The following is a 25855-nucleotide window of genomic DNA, read 5'->3' on the forward strand; positions in this document are numbered from 1 at the left end:
GGCTAAGTATATTAGGGCACATTACTATGATCATTTAAAATGGGCTAAGTATATAAGGGCACATTACTATGATCATTTAAAATGGGCTAAGTATATAAGGGCACATTACTATGATCATTTAAATGGGCTAAGTATATAAGGGCACATTACTATGATCATTAAAAAAAAAAAAAAAGTAACCGAAGCTTGAGCCTTTGTCCATCAAACGCTATACTAGATCTCAGGCTGTACAACCACAGTGAGGAAAAGCAGAGCGACTGAATTCAGGTCAGCTCAAGAGGGAGAAGCAGAGATTTAGTGCTAACCAATTTAACGAGACCCACATTTTAAAGTAATGTCTCTGCAAAACCACCTAGGGTGTAGGGTATTTCCCACACTAAACCTTGTCATTGGCAATTTCCATTCATGAAGAAATCTTTTGCTACATCTATATGATTGCGAGAGACCCGGTGTGCCTCGGTGTGTTGAGTACACATTTGGCTACCAAGCCACTGTCTACCTGTGAATTAATATCCATTGTAGTGACTAAAAAAACAGTCACTTTTAATCTTCTGCCTTCAAAACAATTCAACAAAAACAACATTGGCTGTCATGAAAGTGTATATTATCACTGCTGTTTTCCTGCCAAAAGAAAAGCAGAGCACTCTCCTGTAATACAGGTCAGCACAGCACCTGTGACATACAAAGGTAATGTACCATTAGCTGGAAACATATAATGACTAGCACAGCAAAGCATGACGGCAACGGGGTGCCCACGCACACACAATTACACACAGGAACACACACAGGCATGCACGGTCGGACAAAGCATGCACATACCCACACTCTGCCCTGCCACTGACATCTTTAATTACCTCTTAGACACAATCGCTCTCCTTAACCGTGTGTTAATTATGCACTTTTTCCACAGTACGTTCTACTTCCCTCAACCTTTGTATTCTCTGTATCTCTCTCTCTCTCTCTCTCTCTCTCTCTCTCTCTCTCTCTCTCTCTCTCTCTCTCTCTCTCTCTCTCTCTCTCTCTCTACAGATAAGGACATGGGCAGGGAGAGTTGGAAGCACTCATTTGCATTCACCACAGTAACACTCTCACAGAACTGAGTCACACGCCTATTGGACTAGGACATTCTATTCTGCATCAGGACTGACATCAACAGAGTGGACTACACCGCAAATCATACATATTAAATCATTCAAGAACCCATCAGTATAACAGAAGAGGGACTTTGGCTTTTCATCGATCAGTTTTGCGATGCGTGGGACATGAAAATGTAAATGCAATAAGATGCAGCATGAATTTCCAAGGCTTTGTATGAATTTCTAGGCCTTTTACACAGTGCATCAACTTTATTGGAGGAATAAAACATCCCAAAAATGACAACATAAAATTGAAATAATTTCAAACTGCCAATACCAGCCAAATCCACCAAATGTCAAATGATATTCATCTGTTGGCTAAGGACAGCAGAGGCTGCTGAGGTTCCGATGAAACCGAACAGAAGAAAGAGTGACATTTTGCCATCCAAGGGACACGACACACTTGGCCGCCGGGTTGAGGGATCACTTGCGATTTTTTACTGGATCTTAAAGCTGTCTCTAAGCTGCTCCACATTATGTCCTGTCAGATCAATACGGGACCACCCTCTACTCTACCCCATCTTGACAGGAGGCTGTCTCCTACCCCCACTGATCCTCATTCATACACTGGGGTTTTCTAGAATCCTCGCCTCCCATATTTCCTATCCATTTTGTTTACCTCGACGTATAATCCCCTCTATCTCCCCAGACCAGACGACCCCAGAGACCCCCCTCCCCCCAACCAACCTCCCCTATCCAGATGTGGGGGCAGACCCCTCCCTCTCACCTCCACTGGGAACCTCCTGCCGTTGATGCTGTGTTCAGAGCCATCTGATCCATTACTCTGGCCCCAGTGGAACTCCACCTTCTCAGCCTTAAAACGCCCCGGTAGGCCTGCACCACGCACAAAGTAGTCATCCTTCAGCATGATGGCCACTGAGAGAGAGAGAGAGAGAGAGAGAGAGAGAGAGAGAGAGAGAGAGAGAGAGAGAGAGAGAGTCACCATATTATCACACTTCATAATGTTCACACACTGAAGGAACATAATGAAAAATTACTTACGAAATTAGCTAAACTTATCATGAATTATTGCAAATTGTATAAACAAGACAGAACAAACTTTCCTGAGCTTTTGCATTCACCACATTTTGTGTGGTTATTCTTAGATACTGTATAGAGGGAAATGTTGATATGTTTTTTAATGTTTATTCTAGATAACATTTTCTTTGGAAATATGAGCTAAAAATGCAGTTCAGTATTTTATAGATAGAAAAATAAAAAATATATATCCAAAAATGTGCTCTATACAAGTCTGGTCCTGGAGTATCTTAACAAAATGAAACCAAAATATTTAGGCTAACTTCATCCAGTGACCAGAAGAATAGAATTGCAGTATATGCAAATATTTAATAAGATATTGCCTCATTGCATATTTTTATACAATATTTCAGAAAAGTTGTAATACAAAAGGCCTTATATTGGTGTCTATATTCAACTGGCAAAAGGCCATTGTGATATGAATCAGGGGGAAAAAATACCCCGTTAAGGTGTGATGCCTCGCCTTAAAGAAGAACTGACAGCATTTTAGCAACATTAAATCTTATTCAAATCTGTTCATATACACCCCCAAGAAGAATATGACAAGCTAGCACATAGATATGGTGTTCACATTTTCAGAAGTTCTTAGAATGTTTGGGAATTACGTATACCAAGGCATTTGTGAGCATTCTATAGCAATATAACGTCCGTGCGTTTGGACATTTAATAGACACTGCAGTAAATAAAATCGAATAAAAACATCTGTCTCATCCAGGACCAGAGTCTACACAGACCGGAGCACCATAGCCAATCAGAGCTAGAGTAGGCCTTTATACAAACAAGTCATTTGCCACACAGGCCTGCCATCATTCACTTTTAACTGTACTGTGTGTTTACAGGCAGTTGCACGAGCACGACATTAGATCCTGAGAACGCATTCACCAAAATTCACAAAATACACCTGAATGGATATCTGCAAATATGTCAATACCACGGGAGAGCTTGCAAACTATTACGGACTACAAAGGGAAACCCAGCCGTGAGCTTTTTATGCTTGCTTCGAGGCAAGCAATATTGAAGCATGCAGGAGAGCACCAGCTGTTCCAGATGAATGTGTGATCATGCTCTCCGTAGCCAATGTGAGCAAGACCTTTAAACAGGTCAACATTCACAAGGACACAGGGCCAGACGGATTACAAGGACGTGTTCTCAGAGCATGCGCTGACCAACTGGCAAGTGTCTTCACTGACATTTTCAACCTCTCCCTGACCAAGTCTGTAATACCTACATGTTTCAAGCAGACCAACACAGTCCCTGTGCCCAAGAAAGCGAAGGTAACCTGCCTAAATGACACGTCAGTAGCCATAAAGTGCTTTGAAAGGCAGGTCATGGCTCACATCAACACCATCATCCCGGAAACCCTAGACCACTCCAATTCACATACCGCCCCAACAGATCCACAGATGACGCAATCTCAATTGCACTCCACAATACACTTTCCCACCTGGACAAAAGGAACACCTATGAATGCTGTTCATTGACTACAGCTCAGGGTTCAACACCATAGTGCCCTTCAAGCTCATCACTAAGCTAAGGACCCTGGGACTAAACACCTCCCTCTTCAACTGGATCCTGGACTTCCTGATGGGCCACACCCATGTGGTAAGGGTAGGCAACAACACATCTGCCACGCTGATCCTCAGGGGTGCTTGCTTAGTACCCTCCTGTACTCCCTGTTCAACCACAAATGCATGGCCAAACACGACTCCAACACCGTCATTAAGTTTGCTGATGACACAACAGTGTTAGGCCTGATCACCAACAACAATGAAACAGCTTATAGGGAGGAGGTCAGAAACCTGGCAGTGTGGTGCCAGAACAAAAACCTCTCCCTCAATGTGAGCAAGATAAAGGAGCTGATCGTTGACTACAGGAATAGGAGGGCTGAACAGTCCTCCATTAACGTCGACGGGGCTGTAGTGGAGTGGGTCGAGAGTTTTAAGTTATTTTGTGTCCACATCACCAACAAACTATCATGGTCCAAACACACCAAGTCAGTCGTGAAGAGGACACAACAACACCATTTCCCACTCAGGGACTGAAAAGATTTGGCATGGGTCCCCAGATCCTCAAAAAGTTATACAGCTGCACCATCGAGAGCATCCTGACCGGTTGCATCACTGCCTGGTATGGCAACTGCTCAGCATCTGACCGTGAGACGATACAGAGGGTAGTGCGTACGGCCCAGTACATCACTGGGGCCAAACTTCCTGCCATCCAGAACCTCTATACTAGGCGGTGTCAGATGAAGGCCCAAAAAATTGGCAAAGAATCCAGTTACTCATGTCATAGACTGTTTTCTCTAGTACCGCACGGCAAGCGGTACCGGAGTGCCAAGTCTAGGTTCCAAAACACTCCTTAACAGCTTCTACACCCAAGCCATAAGACAGCTGAATAATTAATAAATTAACCCCTGCTTTGTTTTACACTGCTGCTACTTACTGTTTATTATCTATGCATACTGTAGTCACTTTATGTACAAATGACCTCGACTAACCTGTACCCTTGCACATTGACTCGGTACAGGTACCCCCTGTATATAGCCTCGGTACAGGTACCCCCTGTATATAGCCTCGGTACAGGTACCCCCTGTATATAGTCTCGGTACAGGTACCCCCTGTATATAGCCTCGTTATTGTTATTTTATTGTGTTCTTTTTTATTTTATTTTGTACCTGAGTTTATTTAGCAAATATTTTCTTAACTCTATTTCTTGAACTGCATTGTTGGTTTAAGGAGCATTTCACGGTTGTTGTATTCGAAAAATGTGACAAATACAATTTGAGTTCATTTGAGTCCTCTTGCATTTTGGAACTTTGCAGTGCTATTAATCAAACAATGATGAAAAGGTATGCTCTCTCTCCCTCAGTTAAGCACATCAACAACAACAAGATCAACAACTAATGCTAGCCAAAGCAAGATGAGCTAGAATCTAACGAAGGAAGATTAAATCAACTCTCAATTTTTTTATCCATTTTAGAATAAGGCTGTAAAGTATCACAAATTTGGTTCAGTCTGCTTTCCAACAGACACTGGGAGACAAATTCACCTTTCAGCAGGACAATAACCAAAAACATAAGGTCAAATGTACACTAGAGTTGTCTACCAAGATAACATTGAATGTTCCTGAATGGCCAAGTTACAGTTTTGACTTACAGTATCAGTCAAAGGTTTGGACACACCTACTCATTCAAGGGTTTTTCTTTAAAAAAAACAACTATTTTCTACATTGTAGAATAACAGTGAAGTCATCAAAACTATGAAATAACACATATGGAATCATGTAATAACCAAAAAAGTGTTATAATATAATATCATTTACATTTGAGATTCTTCAACGTAGCCACCCTTTGCCTTGATGACAGCTTTGCACACTCTTGGCATTCTCTCAACCAGCTTCATGAGAAAGTCACCTGGAATGCATTTCAATTAACAAGTGTGCTTTGTTAAAAGTTAATTTGTGGAATTTCTTTCCTTCTCTATGCGTTTTAGACAATCAGTTGTGTTGTGAAAAGGTAAGGGTGGTATACAGAATATAGCCCTATTTCGTAAAATACCAAGTTCCTATTATCGCAAAAACATCTAAATTAAGTAAAGAAAAACGACAGCCCATCAATACTTTAAGACATGGTCAGTCAATCCTAAAAAATGTCAAGAACTTTGAAAGTTTCTTCAAGTGCAGTCGCAAAAAACACCAAGAGCTATAATGAAACTGGCTCTCATGAGGACCACCACAGGAAAAGAAGACCCGGAGTTACCTCTGCTACAGAGGATAAGTTCATGACACATCTCAACATCAACTGTGTGAATCAGGCCTTCTTTGTCATATTGCTGCAAAGAAGAGACTTGCTTGGGCCAAGAAACACAAGCAATGGACATTAGACAGGTGGAAATCTGTTATTTGGTCTGATGAGTCCAAATTTGAGATTTTTGTCTCTTTGTGAGATGCAGAGTAGGTGAACGGATGATCTCTGCATGTGTGGTTCCCACCGTGAAGCATGGATTAGAAGGTGTGATGATGTGCGGGTGCATTGCTGGTGATTTAGAGGCACACTTAACCAGCATGGCTACCACAGCATTCTGCAGCGATACTCCATCCCATCTTGTTTGCGCTTAGTGGGACTATCATTTGTTTTTCAACAGGACAATGACTCAACACACCTCCAGGCCGTGTACGGGCTATTTGACCAGGAAGGAACGTGATGTAATGCTGCATCAGATGACCTGACCGCCACAATCAAGACTTGAAAATGGCTGTCTAGCAATGACCAACAATAAACTTGACGGTTCTTGAAGAATTGTGCAAATATTGTGCAATCCAGGTGTGCAACGTTCTTAGAGACTTACCCCAAAAGACACAGCTGTAATCGCTGCCAATGCGTCCATAAAGTATTGACTCAGGGGTGTGAACAGTTATGTAAATTAGAAATGTATATATTGAATTTTCAATACATTTCTAAACATTTCTAAAAACATGTTTTCACATTGTCATTATGGGGTATTGTATGTAGATGGGTGAGAAAAAATGGATTTCAGCCATTTTGAATTCAGCCTGTGACTCAGCAAAATGTGAAATAAGTCAAAGGTATGAATACTTTCTGAAGGCACTGTATCTTCTCAGCCACTTCTAAATGTCTCTGCAAGTCCATTGTTATTTCATCATCCTCTTGTTGAAATAAAGTGGGAATTGGCAGAGGGGTACATTTTTGGGGTTTACAAATTTGTCTGAATAGACCCACATTTAATTAACCAATATGACCTTAAATAAATGCTCCCATTGTCAAACCGATGTCTTACTGTAATTGAATTTCAGAATCGTTTTTACTCCTCCTTTCACAGGAGAGTTCTGTCCCATTTCGAAGAAGCACTCAAGTGGCCTGTTTGTCATCTTAACATCTTCAGCAAAGTCTGAAACTTGAGACATGTCAAACTAAATACACTAGGCCTTTTAAATACATTGACTTAGTTTGACATCTCTCAGGTCGGATACTCTGCCAAAGTCTTTGACCCTTGAACAATTGGCTGGTCTATCACAGTTTATTTCCCCTCCTTGTGTAGTTTGTTTCCTCTGGGAGATATTGGAGATTTTAAGAGATGTGTTGCCTGGTGCTTTTACAGGGTTGTTGGCACTCCCACTGAAATTCTACCAGTCTGCATCCAGGATGCTAAGGTTACACTAAGTAGTAAGGCCTCCTGTGGGAGCCTGGCCTTCTTGGCATACCTCATAATACCACTGAGACTACACATGGCAGCCAAATCAAAGCTGAGGGATTAACAATGCATAGTGTGCTTAAGATGTTGCTTAGCATCTATTGCATGGGACTCAAAGCAGAGAAAGGTGATGTGGAGGGAGACTACCACTGTGGCTAAGCTAAATACACTCCACTGTATTGCTGCTACGTTTAGTCTCATTTTATGGTTACGGTTTATGCTAACAGGCTAGCGGAAGGGATGGCATGGCAGTTTACATTAGCGCTCAGAGCAAGGCAGGGATAAAAAACACATTTCTTGCTCTCTATTTTCATCATTTGTTTTTGCCTTTTGTTGATTCAGCGTCCTAATCCAGCATGCGAGCGGAAGGCAGGTCTTGGGAGTTTCATTAGCGATGGGAGCCAGTGTTTGGGAACGCTAACAGGCGAGCAGGAATTAGACGCTAAGCCAGCGAGACCTTGGACCGCAGTGTGTGAAAACAGGGGGCTGATATGGATATAAAGCCTTGATCAATGCAAATATTTCTTCAAGACTTGAAGACTCCAAGTCCTCATGAATTTCTTAAAAGGTTTATTTGATACGATTCTGGGAAAGTATTCTCCCTTCATCCTTCCAGCCGCCCTCCTCTCCCTCTCAAAAACCCTGATACTATTCTTCTGGCCGTGAGACATATAATGACTTCCTGCTTCAAGGTGAAAGGATTAGAGTTCAGCCGAGGCTACAGTTTTCACAGAATCATGAGGACTTTGAGAAGAAGCTGATTGAAGCATCCATTATTCAGAGATGCTTACCCCTTCCTTCCTGGTTTACTACACTGTTCATCAGCCACCCCCTTCAGGTGATTACTTCACAGATGCTCAGCTGTCATTTATAAATAGTGGAGAATGTACTGTATAAATAATGCATGGCACAACAAGAGGACATTTGTCTTGTTAGGCATGCATTATGGAGTAAGCAGAGATAAGAAGCTGTGCGCTATTTCGTTCCGCAGCTGTTGTTTGTGTTAGCACTTTATTTGACTCGGTGGGTTGCGCCACTGCTACGCTAACGTGCTGTACTAACCTGTACTACACTGGTGCTCCCCCACCATGCCTGTAGAGCAGACAGCTCAGGGGTGGCCCTCATCCTTTAACACACCTTGGCCTTGGGAAGAGACGGCTGTGGCCATCAGAGTCTCGGAAAAACACCACGCAATCAGGGACAGACATTTCACATGCTGAATGAGTTGAGGAGTCTCTCGCTCTCGCTCTCTCTTTCTCCGAGTCTTCTCTCTAACACTGAGTGATGACAGGGATGCTAATAAACTGCCGAGAAGACGTACAGTACCCCATCAGATGAACCTGACTCTCTTTCATCTAAACAACAAGCCTTTCACTCACCCCCCCAACTACACTACATTGAGGAATGTGTATGGGCCATTCACTCACTCACTACCTACTAGAGAGGGAGCAGAAAATAACACCAGTGTTAGGCTTGATAGAAATATGGCAAGCTTTATGGGCTATAGGATCTTCATCATATGATAGAACAGTTTAAGAGGAAGACAACAGATCATTCACAGAGAGTGGGATTACATGTTATACAAGGTGTACGTATCTGCCCACCATTTTAAAGCAGATACAGGGGTCCATTAAGGTTCACCATTTGGGACAGATGGACCAGGGACAACACCAGTTCATACATGACACATCGTGTCCAGAGAGATTCATAAAATCAAATATCTGGCAATACAGAAATCACACTGGGACATTTGTTTCCCCAGGTCTGCAGAGAGACTCTGTAATAGGACATCTGGCCTTGTTGTGACTGCTGTCAATACTGACGCCAGCCACCTGTGGCCCTCGCTCCCACAAGCATTTCAACTAAATTTGTAGGCAGAAAGAGAGGACGATCCATCTTTGTGACAGATAGAAATTGTGAAAAATACCTGTCTTAGACAGGGAACATCCATGAGATGCTATAAGAGCTGAATGCAGATGTCCAAAAACAGCTTTTTCAGGTTGTCATCTGTACCAATGATAGATTGAGACATCAACTAAATGTGCAAATCCACTCCTACCACAAATATAGTATTGGACTGCTCTACATGTTTTTAAACTACCAGAATGTATATATAAAGTGTGATTTTAAAGGAGATATCCTTATTTTTCTCCCACGTTGTGGAAGCTTGGCGAATTACATCAGGCTATTTTAAAACAATTCTCCCCCTTCCCTCCCCCGACCCCTTTCTCAACAAGCCTAAAGTCACTCCCCCTTTGCACGGTCTCTCCCTTTTGTTCCAAAACGTGTGGATTTGTTTACATAGACATAGCTAGCCAGCCATTTCATACGGCTACAGCAAAAGCAGCAGTCCACTAGCTAACCACTGGACACACAATGTCGGGTGATGAGGTGAAATATAACGTTAAACCATATCGCAACGTTGTACTTTCAATTTGTCAACTTTCTGTGATGTGTTCTGTCAGTTCCTTTGCTAGCCTTGCTAACGTTTGATAAACCACAGCTAGTTTGACACTATTGCAGCTGTAGCTATATATAGAAATAGATATAGGGAAGGTAATCAAGGAGGTGATGGAGTCCAGGTGAGTGTCATGAGGCGCAGATGCACGAGATGATGGTGACAGGTGTGTGAGATGATGGTGACAGGTGTGTGAGATGATGGTGACAGGTGTGTGAGATGATGGTGACAGGTGTGCGGGATAATCAAAAGCCTGATGACCTAGAGGCCGGAGAGAGAGTATACGTGACTCAACTGTGTCAAATTGTTTTGTAATAGCCAATGCATGTAAGTATCTCACATAGCAGGACATCTAACGTGATTCAATGTATGCGCAGGTTGTGTTGGACCATGTTGATGGCAGTCAGACTAGCAGGGCAAGAGGCAAGGGTAAAGGAGGAGCCATGGGCAGAGGATGGACAGGCAGAGGAAGGCAGCAGAGAGACAGAAATTAGGATGAGGAGAGGGTTTTTGCTCTCCTCGGTGAAAGGATGGCTGACACACAGGTTTGTATAATGTTAAAAAAATGCCTATATATTTAACAAAAATAAATATTTTCTTTAATAATTAACATATGAACATATTACATTCAATAGAAACATGATCTAGTTTGTTCAATTTGCACTAGATATTTGTTTTTGAATTGACTTTGAATTAATAGTAAACCTTGACCATACATATGAGAAATACCTTTAGTGTAGTGTGGAGAGAAACATCACATTCAGCCTTACTGATAATAGGCTACAGTGCGAAGAAAAAGTATGTGAACCCTATAGAATCACCTGGATTTCTGCATAAATTGGTAATAAAAGTCACAACAATAGACAAACACAGTCTGCTTAAAATAACACACAATTATCATTTTTCATGTCTTTATTGAACACACCGTGTAAACATTCACAGTGCAGGTTGGAAAAAGTATGTGAACCCTTGGATTTAATAACTAACCCTCCGTTGGCAGCAATAACCTTAAGCAACTGTTTTCTTTAGTTAAATTAAGGATCAGACCTGCAAAACGGTCAGGAGGAGTTTTGGACCATTCCTCTTCACAAAACGGTTTCAGTTCCACAATATTCTTGGGATGTCTGGTGTGAACCGGTCTCTTGAGGTCGTGCCACAGCATCTCAGTCGGGTTGAGGTCAGGACTGACTGGGCCACTCCAGAAGGCGTATTTTCTTCTGTTGAAGCCATTCTGTTGTTGATTTATTTCTGCCTTTTGGGTTGTTGTCCTGTTGCATTACCTAACTTATGTTGAGCTTCAATTGGTGGACAGACTTACAGTCTCCTGCAAAACATCTTGATTAACTTGGGAATTCATTTTTCTGTTAATGATAGCAAGCTCTCCAGGCCCTGAGGAGGCAAAGAAGCCCCAAACCATGATGGTCCCTCTACCATAGTTTACAGTTGGGATGAGGTTTTGATGTTGGTGTGCTGTGGTGGTGTTGCAGACTCTGGGGCCTTTCAGAACAGGTGAAAATATAATGAGATCATGTGACAGATCATGTGACACTTAGATTGCACACAGGTGGACTTTATTTGATTAATTATGTGACTTTGAAGGTGATTGGTTGCACCAGATCTTATTTAGGGGCTTCATAGCAAATTGGGTAAATACATATACACACACCACTTTTCTGTTTGTGATATTTTTTTATTTTTTGAAACAAGTAATTAAAAAAAAAACTATTTTGTGTATGTCCATTGCATGAAATCCAAATAAAAATCTATTTAAATTACAGGTTGTAATGCAACAAAATAGGAAAATCGCCAGGGGGGATGAATACTTTTGCAAGGCACTGTACCCCTGGACAAATTAACTCAATGACATATTTAAAGTGGTAATCAGCAAGTCGTCCATGACCCCAGGCTTCCCCGTGCTTCTTGTGTTGTTTATATATTCAATCTATGGTTGTGAGTGGGAGAGAGCAAAGATGCGAGAGAGAGCACTTGGGCATGAGGGAAAGGAAAGGGAAATGGGATACCTAGCCAGTTGCACAACTGAACGCCTTCAACTGAAATGAGCGTGCATGAGCGTGCGTTAGAGAGGTAGAATGTAAACAGTAGTCAGCTGCTAGCTAGTTGTAGATAAACAGTTGTGGTAGCAGGGACAACATATTCAGAATTGTTCTACTGAACAAGTATCAGCATCATTAGTATTGGATCTGCATCAACTCGACCCGAAAAGAGAAGTGAGAAAAAGAGGTAAGTGTTGGGCTTCGTTCAAAATGAAATAACAAAAGAAGAGGTGCGACCTGAGGGTCGCAGACGACTAACTGATTCCAACTTTAAGGAGTTAAGATTCAATGTGAACATGATCAAACACAAGTTAACCCTTAGGTTCCAAAAACAATGGTCAACTGATAAATGGCTAAAACAGAAACAAGATCAAAAACACCTATGATCCAGAACCTTGTGTCACTTGTCACCTAACGAGAAATAAAAGATGTGTGCCAGCCCAGACATAATTGTTACGTTCTGACCTTAGTTCCTTTGTTTTTGTTTTAGTATGGTCAGGGCGTGAGTTGGGTGGGTTGTCTATGTTAGTTTGTCTATGATTTTCTATTTCTGTGTTTGGCCTGGTATGGTTCTCAATCAGAGGCAGCTGTCAATTGTTGTCCCTGATTGAAAACCATATTTAGGTAGCCTGTTTTCAAATTGTGTTTTGTGGGTGGTTATTTTCAGTCTTTGTGTGTCTGCACCAGACAGAACTGTTTCGGTTGTTTCTTTGTTGTTTGTTATTCAGTGTTCAATTTTCATTAAATAAGATGAACACTTACCATGCTGCGCTTTGGCCCTCCTCTCCTTCCCCAGACGACAAGCGTTACAATAATACACACCCCTAGAGGCAGGTAGAGCCCCAAGAACACAGGGATGGGAGGATTAGAGGAGGGTAAAGAGGCCAACAATATATTTTAATAGAGCTATGGCTCACAGGTGGTCTGGGTAAGACGAAGCAGCATAGGTGAATCAATGGATCTAGCTGTGTAAAGACCTCTATAGATTTCATCTGAACTAACTGTTTAAAGGCCCACTGTCGTCACATCGTCATCCCATTCAAATGACCTCACCATGTAAATAAAAATAGGGTTTAGGTGTGCAGCAAGGGGGTTTGGGGAGGGGGATGGTCTGCTCTGTGTGTTTCAATAGGCTAGAATCACATTGTCACTCTTTATTTTGTCTTCTAAACCAATGAATAGTTTGCAAGTTGGGACGTGCGGTTCACTTTTTGTGAAGGGCCATTTAGGAGGAGCTGCTTGGCAAATTGAATGGGGTGATCATGTGATGACGGTGGGCCTTTAATAAAGTAATGTAATCTCCAAAGTAAGTCCATGTTTATAGAGAAAAGTAAACCTACGAAAATGGTCTGGCACTGTAGGCCCTCTGCACAGCATAAGGATATTTAGATCAATGCACATATCATCCCATTCCTTCACTACATGTATGCCAGCCAGCCATGGAGCTTAAGCTGTCCATGTGTATGTTCTGTGCTTCTACATTAGCAGTGCTTGCTCTTTGGGGTTTTAGGCTGGGTTTCTGTATAGCACTTTGTGACATCTGCTGATATAAAAAGGGCTTCATAGATACATTTGATTGATTGATTGATTGATTGATTCCTGTGATCAGTCTCTGTGTGTAGCCTGGTACAGTACATGGAGAAAATGCTGCATCAGTTTTGGGGTTGGGACTGGGAGGCAGGCAGGGAGGTCTTCTAGTTGCTTGAAAGTGGAGGTGTCTTAAGAGAGGTCTAGCAGCAGGGGTCTTTAGAGATGCTCATATTCATCAGCCTAAATAGAAGTGATAAAACATAATTTTAATAATAATAATTTACTGAATAAGATCTGTACAATACTGGCAATACACATATAGGGTGATAATGTTTCTAAAAATGTCCGTGTCGCCTGTTTTCGCCTTCTGTTGCCTCAATGGTGCTCCTATCTAGCTCAACCAGTACGGGCTCCTCCAGAAACTCATCCCTCCTTTAGAGAAAGACAGTCAGTTATACTCCAAGTGCTGAATACTAGAGCGAGAGACATGACAGTACCATATATACACCGCCACATAGGCTACTCAAAGAAGGCAGGCACAAAGAGAGGGACACAAAAACACAGAAACCAACCGTAAATGATGCACACTCAAGAAAGCTCATGCTAACCAATAACCATCATTGAATGGAACAGGAAAAATATATTTAGCTATTCTCATGTTGAAATGAAGCATGTGTTGTCACCTATCTGACAGTGTGGTGCTGGATGCCATTGCAATGCTTGATAAAGCAGGCAGCGGTAACACTTTCCTTGGAGTGGATTGTGGTGGAGCCATTATTATATCACACATGTCACATTATATCTAGCTAGCTAGATTGCTAGTGTATGTCACCTAGCTAGTGCACATGCTTGAACCTAGCTAGTGCACATGCTTGTCATGTCTCTACCAAGCTATATAATGTTAGCTAGCTAGCTAACATTGTTTCAGTAATAATAACTTGGAAGTAGGGACTCCCGGGTGGCGCAGTGGTTAAGGGCGCTGTACTGCAGTGCCAGCTGTGCCATCAGAGTCCCTGGGGTCGCGCCCAGGCTCTGTCGTAACCGGCCGCGACCGGGAGGTCCGTGGGGCGATGCACAATTGGCCTAGCGTCGTCCGGGTTAGGGAGGGATTGGTCGGTAGGGATCTCCTTGTCTCATCGCGCACCAGCGACTCCTGTGGCGGGCCGGGCGCAGTGCGCGCTAGCCAAGGTTGCCAGGTGCACGGTGTAGCCTCCGACACATTGGTGCGGCTGGCTTCCGGGTTGGATGCGCGCTGTGTTAAGAAGCAGTACGGCTGGTTGGGTTGTGTATCGGAGGACGCATGACATTCAGCCTTCGTCTCTCCCGAGCCCGTACGGGAGTTGTAGCAATGAGACAAGATAGTAGCTACTACAACAATTGGATACCACGAAATTGGGGAGAAAAAGGGGTAAAATTTCAACAACAAAAAAACAATAATAATAATAATAATAATAATAATAATAATAATAATAATAACTTGGAAGTCTCAAAAAGGTGAGGCAACTATACTGCCAAGTACCATTACAGCTGATAGTGTTACAGCCGAGTGCCATGACAGTTCTATCACTCTCAAACAGAGAAATGTACATGAAACATTAGCTAGCCGCCAATGCGAAATGTAAGTAGGTTCATAATGTCCATGACTATCAAAAACACGCATGCTTATGTCAATATCCTGACTGGTTTTAGATCGCAAATACCATGTACACCTGAGTTATTTATCAAGACAGCCAGATAATTTAGACAGCATAAAGCTAACCCAGATGTTTTCATTCACAAACATCACAGCTAGCTAGCTGGTGCCACATCTTGTTAACGTAAACTTACTCACTTTTGTACATCGCCTTGGTCCGTACAATTTACCTTATTTTAGAGCCCCAAAAACACAATACTTCCAGATCAACTGTAATGTCAATACCATTGTAAAGCACAATTTCTCCCCTTTCCAACAGAATCAATTACATGACCTAAACGCTGCCCATTTCTGCATAATTCAACAAGACAATGAGCCCCGTCGGGTCTTTTTCAAAATGTCAGGTGGGGAAGTGAAACTAATGCGTGATAGTGAGAAGGAGAGACGTTGTGTGGGAAAATTGCTTTTTTTCACTCGATCTGTCCAACTTATCACCTTATCGCCTCTAAAATGTAAATGAAACACTATAAAGAGTTTATATAATGTGTCATTACATGCCTATTTGAAGGTTTGTGTCGAATTTGAATCGGGTTTTTAGGGCGGTGCTAAAGTGATCTTAGAAGTAAACAGCGGCTTTGAGAATGATGATCGCATGCAATGATGATGCAAAAAAATGACTATGTATCCCTCTTATCCCCGTCACTGTCCACTTCTTGTTTTTAAATGATGAGAGAAGTGCCACACCTGGTGGAGAGAGATTGTAAGACAGAAATAGTTGCTTTATGCGTGCTGTACGTTACGACATGACACGTCTAGATGTAACGGAGGGTCCGTTTTTTCAACTTTTCTCCAATACTATAGAGCCATTACCATGTCGATCAACGCTTGAATAGAAACCTAGTTCACACCCCCGATTTTGACGTCAACACAGTCGCTACAGTCCCATTAGTTTTCTTTGTATCCTCGTTTGAATGTTGCGTTTGCGCACATTTGTACAGAATGGGGTGAGTTTACGTTACCTGCCAAGCAGAAAACAGGCCATCTCTGCATCAGACTTCAGCCATAACTTCTCTCCAGCGAATCAAATTGTTACCTATATGTACTCTGGTTTTCCCCCCGAGCCTTATTATTTAGTCGCTTGGCTAAACAAATGTTTTGGGCACCTGTATCCGCAACCGGTGGGGCTGGATGCTTGCCTAAGACATCCGCCATTGTTGATTGTGCTCAGAAGAGGAGGACCACGCCTCCGAGTGACGATAATCAGAGAGATGGTACAAACCCTCCAATTCGAAAACAAGAGCCATACCAACTTTTGTCAACCAATCGGAAAACTGAAAATCTTAATGCAATTTTGTAAGGGCCCAAAGAATTTAATATAATTCCACTATGACGGCAGGTATATTATAGGCAGTTTATGACATTATAATGCAACAAAACTTCTACATAATGCTCCTTTAATGTACTCTATTGTTATGCTAGGAATAGGTTGGTCATACTATGTTCAGACCGTACATACAGGTAAGTGCCAAAATAAATAAACTGTTGAGTAAATTAGGGATGCAAAGTATATTAAAAGCAGGTGCTTCTACACAGGTGTGGTTCATGAGTTAATTAAACAATTAACATCCCATCATGCTTAGGGTCATTTATATAAATTCCCAGTTGCCCATTTCTTGGGGCTACCATGGCTAGAAGAAGAGATCTCAGTGACTTTAAAACAGTGGGCTAAAAGGAGAATATGGGGTTTAAAGTGTTTGTGTATGTGTCTTTGTTTTTGTGTGTCTCAGTGTCTCAGTCACCAGATCTCAACCCAATTGAACACTTTATCTCAATCCAATTGAATACTCTTTGGCAGTTACCTGTATATATATATATAATGAAAGGAGTGTGGGGGTAAACAGACAGGGATATGGTGAATCTCACCTGTTTTACCAGTGTTCTTCATTGAGGTCTTGTTGGAGGACTCTGTGTCAAATCCATCCAGAGTGAGCTCCTGATACTCCATGGACACCTTTGTGTCCTGGTCTACGATGTTGATTGGTGACTGGTTCCTCTGTCTGCATTCTGGGTAGGCTGATGACCAGCCCTCCTCTGGCCCGTACGTACCTAGACCAGAAGAAAGAAACAAAACAATATATATACTATATATACAAAAGTATGTGGACACCCCTTCAAATGAGTGGATTTCAGCAACACCAGTTGCTGACAGGTGTATAAAATCGAGCACACAGCCATGCAATCTCAATAGACAAACATTGGCAGTAGAATGGCCTTACTGAAGAGCTCAGTGACTTTAAACGAGGCACCGTCATAGGATGCCTTTCCAACAAGTCAGTTTGTCAAATTTCTGCCCTGCTACAGCTGCCCCGGTCAACTGTAAGTGCTGTTATTGTGAAGTGGAAACATCTAGGAGCAACAATTGCTCAGCCACGAAGTGGTAGGCCACACAAGCTCACAGAACGGGACCGCCGAGTGCTCAAGTGCGCAGCACGTAAAAATAATCTGTCCTCGGTTGCGACACACTACCGAGTTCTAAACTGACTCTGGAAGAAACGTCAGCACAAGAACTGTTCATGAAATGGGTTTCCATACACAAGATCACCATGAGCAATGACAATGGTTGGCTGGAGTGGTGTAAAGCTCGCCAGGCATTGGACTCTGGAGCAGTGGAAACGCGTTCCTTGCAGTGATGAATCACGCTTCACCATCTGGTAGTCCGAAGGATGAATCTGGGTTTGGTGGATGCCAGGAGAACACTACCTGCCCCATTGCATAGTGCCAACTGTAAAGTTTGGTGGAGGAGGAATAATGGTCTGGGATTGTTTTCATGGATTGGGCTAGGCCCCTTAGGTCCAGTGAAGGGAAATCTTAACGCTACATCATACAATGACGTTCTAGACAATTCTGTGCTTCCAACTTTGTGGTAACAGTTTATGGCAGATCCTCTCCTGTTTCAGCATGACAATGCCCCCCGTGCACAAAGCGAGGTCCGTAAAGAAATGGTTTGTCGAGATCAGTGTGGAAGAACTTGACTGGCCTGTACAGAGCCCTAATCTCAAACCCATCGAACACATTTGCGATGAATTGGAATGCCAACTGCGAGCCAGGCCGAGTTGCACCCCCCCACTCTCACCCCCCTATTTGCCCTCAAAACAACCTCAATTCATCGTGGCATGGACTACAAGGTCTCGAAAGCATTCCACAGGGATGCTGGCCCATGTTGACTCCAATGCTTCCCACAATCAATTTGGCTGGATGTCCTTTGGGTGGTGGACCCTTCTTGATACACAGGGGAAACTGTTGAGCGTGAAAAACCCAGCAGCGTTGCAGTTCTTGACACACTCAAACGTGTGCCTGTGGTAGTTATCATAAAGTAAACAAAGGTACACCTCCTAACAAATGGAGAGGTGAAGGCACTGTGCTCAGAGATTAAACCCCAAACTCTTAGCTGAGTGGCAAGTCCCAAGGCGCGACCAGACACCTCCATATAGAACAGAGTCAAGAGAGGGAGAGGAGCAGGCCGGATGTCATAATTCTGCTGCCACCGCCCTCAGATAAAACAAACAGAGAGAAGGACAGAAAGTGAGGGAGGGAAAGAGGGAGAGGACAGTGTCAATGCCATGAAAACAGTGGAGGATGGATAATATAGATAGTCCCTCTCCTCTACCCACAGCAGGCATGGTCTCCTCAGTGTGGGGTCACAGTAAGTTTTCCATAGCCATCCAACCATAAAACACCAGGCCAGCCAAGTGAAATCAAGTGATTCTTTAGTATCCAGTGAAGGGGAATTAATTTGGTTGTGGATAACACACTATAAAAAAACACATTTCAACAAAGGCATACATATCCCAACAACATATCAATATACTGTACAATATCATTCAACTGATTCCGTGTATTGAACAGCACCCTGGCCCATACCCATAAACATTCAACTTCATTGATTTTAAATTCAGAACAACTTTAGATATTAGCAACTACATAATATTAGTGTACATAATAATTGGAAGCATGAGCAAAATATCAGCGTCATCACAATGAGAAACAACATCTCTCTCTGTTCCTATCTCTAAACACAAACTCAGATTGCACGGGATGTCTCGTTTTAATTTATTATACAAGGAACTTAGAAATCAATCGTTTAACCTTAAACAATGATTACAACTGCACAACACACTGTATGCAGCATTTGATTTAAAACAGGCATACAGTACAGTCATGTCATATTCTTATCTCCAATAAATATGCTTCATTGTGTCCTAACCTTGAGTTCTATTGACTTTCCCCTGCAGTATGTCCTCCTGTCCTCTCTCTACAGCAGTGGTAGGCAACTAGATTTAGCCGTGGGCTGATTTTTGTCAGAGTGGATGGTCGGGGGCCGGAACATTTACACTGCAAAATGACCACAACTAAGCCCAAAAAGAGATTGTATTTGAAAATAAGAATCATTTCATACCTTGAGACACGATCACGTCTTTTTTTAATTAGTGGGAATACTTGGGAACAGATTTCCTAAATTAAACTCATTTTAGCAAAATTCTTGGTGATTTTACAGTGGGTTTTTTTACCCCCAAATGTTTAAAAAGTAAACATGAAAAAAAATGGTGGGCCCCAAAAAATCACTTGCCGACCCCTGCTCTACAGTCTAGGCTTTGGATGCCCTCTGTCCTAAGGATGGAAGAAAGGAAGGGGCAGGGCCCACTCCCTCTCACTCTGCCCACTCCTACTACCCCCTATATCCGCATCATAAACACTTGGGCTAAAGTGCACCCTTAATTGAAAGCATCATCTGCGCTACCGGGGTTCTAAAATGAATTTGTCTATGATTACTCATGCCCTGCGCGCGTCCGGTGCGTTTGGTAATGTCTATTTCATTGAATTAGGAAGCATCCTCTTCTCCTGCTCCCTATCCTAGCCTTGGGGTGTATTGATTTGAGAGGTCTGGGTTTCATATAGGAGAGCGCAGGGTATGGATCCAGGCAGCCGTGGCCTGGTAATGAATGCAGTGGAGAGCTGGTATGAAGCCATTAGTCATTGCTTTAATGCGGCTAGGAACTAAAACCATCAGCATGCCATCAGGTGTCACATCAACATTGCGTTACCCTCTGACCTCCGCCTCCCAGAGATGAATCGCGTACTATGTCCCTCTTTTCACTTAAAGCTGCAATGTGTAACTTTTTGGGCTGCCCGACCAAATTCACATAGACATGAGAGTTATAGATCTGTCATTCTCCTTGAAAGCAAGTCTAAGAAGTGGTCGATCTGTTCTATATGTATTATTTCTATGCTTTGGCTTCAAACAGCTGAAAATACAATCTTTTTGGTTTTGGAAAATATATTTTAGATAGTACAATGATTCTCTAAACTATACTTGCTTGTTTTGTCACAAACTGAAATTAGGCAAACTATTAGAATGTTAGCAAATAGGAAATGGATGAGCGATTTCTGCATAGTGCACCTTAAAATGTTCTCTAACTGGACTTCAACGGGGTATGTACTCTACTTATATCTCTCTGGGGACAGTTAAGCCTTGTAGTTTATGTTATAGTGAAAGGAATGGATTGAGAATCACAGAAAAATATTTAGTAGGCTTGTGAGAGATAGGAGGCCAATATATCTGACGAACTATAGTCACCATAAGAGAGAGAAGATGGAGGGATGAAGGAAAAAACAGAGAAGGCCACCTGAATGAGAAGAGGGCCATATTGGCACTAGAAGAGTGAATTTCCCTGTTTCCTATAAATATGAACACTGTATATCACACTCACAGAGTGGAGGGGTAATACATACTGATCTCCCTGACAACCAGGCACAAGGCAGAAACATAATCAGAAAAAAATGGCTTGCGACATGCATAATCATATACTCAGGTCAGCAGGGAGAGGGTTTTAGATTTCTAATGTTTCATTCATTTTTCATGGCCATTTGTCTGTGATTCTTTGGAGAGCATGCACATTTTATTTCAGCAAATTATGAATACCATAAATACACCTTTATGGTGCTTTCACCCTCCAGGGACATGAGGCTTTTCAGTCAATTAAGAGCGATTTCTTCAACAGCCTCAGCGCTTGCGACCTTGCTCATTTCATATTGAAAAACTGCCATATTCCAATTGTCTGCATAAACAAACCCATAATTGTGTGAGGCTGCTTAAAGAGCACAATTATGAAACGTTTGCCCAAAGACAGCATTGTTACACAAAAGCAAACACACCTTAGGGGGAATTTGCCTTTGGAAAAAATATGCCATTCTCCAAGGAACAGAACAAAGCACAAAAGGATGTTATGCAGAAAAGCATTTTGTCGAAATAACATTGGAGCACAAGGCTCCACACTTCAAACTCCCACCCGTTTTTCCAGGACCTATTTCAGGAAGCTCTATGGTCCTCTCTTAGAGCCGTGATTCCATCAAGATTAGTGGGAAATGGCAGAAATCAATGCTATGAGAAGTCTGCTGGTATTTTAGTGATCTCTGCCTTGCCAGGAAAGGCCCAATTGAGTCAGTCAAGGTATTATATGTAATCTCCCAGTGCAGCCAGCACGAGAGAAGCCCCTCTCAAATCCTCTACACCTGGAGGACAGAGGAAAATACACAGCCTACTGCACCCTCTCCAACAACACCTATTACAATGGCTACCACTGTAACCAATTACGCAAGGTAAATTTGACCTGGGATGGGGATGTGGCAGAGAGAGAGAGAGAGAGAGAGAGAGAGAGAGAGAGAGAGAGAGAGAGAGAGAGAGAGAGAGAGAGAGAGAGAGAGAGAGAGAGAGAGAGAGAGAGAGAGAGAGAGAGAGAGAGAGAGAGAGAGAGAGAGAGAGAGAGAGAGAGAGAGAGAGAGAGAGAGAGAGAGAGAGAGAGAGAGAGAGAGAGAGAGAGAGAGAGAGAGAGAGAGAGAGAGAGAGAGAGAGAGAGAGAGAGAGAGAGAGGAAAAAGTATGTGAACCCTTTAGAATCACCTGGATTTCTGCATAAATTGGTCATAAAATTTGATCTGATCTTCATCTAAGTCACAACAATAGACAAACACAGTCTGCTTAAACTAATAACACACAAGCAATTATCATTTTATTGTCTTTGTTGAACACACCGTCTAAACATTCACAGTGCAGGTTGGGAAAAGTATGTGAACCCTTGGATTTAATAACTGGTTGACCCTCCTTTGGCAGCAATAAACTCAGCCAAATGTTTTCTGTAGTTGCAGATCAAACCTGCAAAATGGGCAGGAGGAATTTTGGACCATTCCTCTTCACAAAACTGTTTCAGTTCCACAATATTCTTGGAATGTCTGGTGTGAACAGCTCTCTTGAGATCGTGCCACAGCATCTTGGGTTGAGGTCAGGACTGACTGGGCCACTCCAGAAGGTGTATTTTCTTCTGTTGAAGCCATTCTGTTGTTGATTTACTTTTGCCTTTTGGGTTGTTGTCCTGTTGCATTACCTAACTTTTGTTGAGCTTACATTCTCCTACAAAACATCTTGATGAACTTGGGAATTCATTTTTCCGTCAATGATAGCAAGCTTTCCAGGCCCTGAGGCAGCAAAGCAGCCCCAAACCATCATGCTCCCTCCACCATAGTTTACAGCTGGGATGAGGTTTTGCTGTTGGTGTGCTGTGATTTTGTTTCTCCACACATAGTCTTGTGTGTTCCTTCCAAACAACACAACTTTAGTTTCATCTGTCCACAGAATATTTAATATCCAAGTGCTCTTTTGTGAACTTCAGACGTGTAGCAATGTTTTTTTGGACAGCAGTGGCTTCTTCCATGGTGTCCTCCCATGAACACCATTCTTGTTTAGTGTTTTACGTATTGTAGACTCGTCAAAAGAGATGTTAGTATCTTCCAGAGATTTATGTAACTCTTTAACTGACACTCTAGGATTCTTCTTAACCTCATTGAGCATTCTGTGCTGTGCTCTTGCAGTCATCTTTGCAGGACGGACACTCCTAGGGAGAGTAGCAACAGTGCTGAAATTTCTCCATTTATAGACAATTTGTCTTACCGTTGTCATGACGTTGCCCTCTTTGGGTACAGCGAGCACCATCCCCTGCTCTCTGCTTCTACAACCAGACTGCTGTGGTCAGAGAGAGGTCGTAAATTCCTGAGGAGAAGACCCTGCCTCATGGCCACACAGTATAAGAGAGAGTGAATTTTCATAGAGAACAAAGGAACTTCTTCCACCTCACAGAACTTGAGGTTCGAACAAATTTCATGTTCCGGAGAAGGTATAAAAGATCGGTGAAGAATCCAGCTACGAAATGGTCCGTTTGTTACAACTTGGGGAAGCTCATCAGAGACGGTGTGGCCACATTACCATAACGCTGTGTATATAATAGCCTCAGATATGAGGTTTACATCTAATTGCTGTATAAGATGAATGAGTGAGTATGATACTGTTTGTTATAATGTGATTTTGGACTGTTTAATGAAGGAAACTCCAATTCCCTTTTGAGTTTAACTAAATCAGAGGACTGCCCCTGAGCCCAGTTAGGAAAAGGCATCCTGGGACAGCCCCTTTTCTGCAATTTCGAATAAAACCCAACTTTGAGAAATTCTCAAGTAGGCCATGCTTTCCTCCATTACAAGGGGACAAAGGTTGTAGACCATTGCTGAATCTTTTAACCATACCACGTGGTTAAACTCTTAGACTATCGATACCGACAGAATAAGAACAAGTCTTTGATATTAATTACTAGTTAATTCGGTATCATTGAACGCGAAGAACGACAACCACCGAAACATCCATTCTACAACAACATGAATGAATGTCACTCTGACTAACCACTATAACCGCGACAGAGACCGAGAGACAAATCTACAAAATAAACAAACTTTTCAACAGCGATCAAGACGACACACTGAGCGTAAATATATATATTGATTGCAATTGTTCCCGAATGAGTGAGCGTTCATGTATAAAGGATTAGCATTTCAATTGTTATAATTATCAACTTTGTAGTGTCTCATCTCAGTTGACCACCACTTCCGGTTTAGCCCACTAGGGCACATTCTCCTATCATTTCTTGTAACCGTATTTACCTTGTTGTTTTGTTTATGCATTTCTGTGAATTACTTAGTTAGTAAAAAAAATCAAGGATTTAAGACAATTGATGTATGGATGACTCCTAGTGAAGACTGGGTTCTTGCATATAACCAACAATTTATGACGTTTGGAATGAGACTAACGTGAGGTAAAATAAATCATTCATGAATCAGAAGACTATTGATCAGATATGAAAATATCTGAACGGTTATATTGGGAAATTATAACTTTGTTATCTGAATGTTTTCCTTGGTGCCCCGACTTCCTAGTTAATTACGGTTACATGACTAATCAGTTTGATCGCGTAATACTAATTACAGAGAATCTTTGATAAAAAACTAAGTCTTCAATGTAATGATAGTAGAGACACGACACCGTGGACTGACTTTTAGAGATACTTTTGTAACCCTTTCCAGCTTTATGCAAGGCAACAATTCTTAATCTTAGGTCTTCTGGGATCTCTTTTGTTCGAGGCATGGTTCACATCAGGCAATGCTTCTTGTGAATAGCAAACTAATTTTGAGTGTTTTTTTACGGGGCTGGGCAACTCGAACCAAAATCTCCAATCTCGTCTCATTGATTCGACTCCAGGTTAGTTGACTCCTGACTCCAATTAGTTTTTGGAGAAGTCATTAGCCTAGGGGTTCACATACTTTTTCCAACCTACACTGTGAATGTTTAAATTATGTATTCAATATAGACAAGAAAAATAAAGTAATTTGTGTGTTATTAGTTTAAGCACACTGTGTTTGTCTATTGAGCCACTGCTGCCCCAATGAAGGAGAGGTGGAGAATGTTGTTGTCAGTGGTGGCATTAGAGGTTGCTCGTAAAACATGCCTTGTGGCCATAAAATGCACTATCACATAGGTGTCAAGAAGACCTGACATTTCCCAGCTTTATGGAATGAGGCTTTAATAAGCTAGTGAAGGGAATTACAGCAGCAGACAATGATTAGGTGATGACAATCAAAGAAAACAGGACTGTGTATAAGTGAGTCAACTGGGAAAGGTTGACAACTCAAAAAAACATGCTCTGGAATTTGTAAATCATTATATTAATGCAGTTCCGGTGAAATCCGTCAACAGATGATGTGCAGGCGGCTGCATACCCCTTTCTCACCACCATGCCTCTCGACCTCCATTACACATCTCTGAGCAAACTATCATTATCATTGACGGATGTCCTTGGGTTATTAAATTCACATTATGCGTTTACAATGGGAGTCATATATTGAGGAATAAAACGTAGCCGAATCGGCTAAATCTATTTCCCTAGATGGCCTAAACAGCCCTCATACATCCCTCTAGCTGCTCACACACTGACTCCTCTCACCTTGGGTACAGGGACTATTCCCAGACAGTGGGATGTGTTAGTCAGACCCGTGGACATATGGGGGGAAAACGGGATGTCTGCTGGGCTGTCCTGCCACTCAGCCTTAATTAGAGATGTCGTGTGTGTGTGTGTGTGTGTGTGTGTGTGTGTGTGTGTGGAGAGCGCCGCAGCATCCACAGTGCTAGCGGATCCTTGACAGGCCCCTTAAGCATGTAAGGATGCTGTCACAGTCTATTCCACAGCTGTCCCCTGCTCTGCTTCGCATCAAACATCCTTATGGCCCCAATACACACACTATAACGTACTGTACACATCCTCACACATACCCAAACACAAAACCCAATACACCGTATACCCCAGAATACAGCCACACATGAATAAACACAGACTTATAGAGAGTACACATGTGCAGAGAGACAAT

The 25855-nt window shown here is 42.2% G+C and overlaps 1 protein-coding gene across 1 annotated transcript in view; it reads right to left on the reverse strand.

Moving 5' to 3' along the window:
* The window catches only part of LOC139413419 (receptor-type tyrosine-protein phosphatase gamma-like), a 290925-nt gene that overhangs the window by 80426 nt on the left and 184644 nt on the right, over positions 1 to 25855 (reverse strand). The window contains exons 3-4 of the mRNA XM_071160778.1: positions 16983 to 17165; positions 1864 to 2012 (exon numbers count right to left, since the gene is read on the reverse strand). Of these exons, the coding sequence (XP_071016879.1) occupies positions 1864 to 2012; positions 16983 to 17165 (332 nt within the window). The remainder of the gene's footprint in view (positions 1 to 1863; positions 2013 to 16982; positions 17166 to 25855) is intronic.

Source organism: Oncorhynchus clarkii, chromosome 7 (assembly GCF_045791955.1).
Source record: "Oncorhynchus clarkii lewisi isolate Uvic-CL-2024 chromosome 7, UVic_Ocla_1.0, whole genome shotgun sequence".
Classification (NCBI taxonomy): Eukaryota; Metazoa; Chordata; class Actinopteri; order Salmoniformes; family Salmonidae; genus Oncorhynchus; species Oncorhynchus clarkii.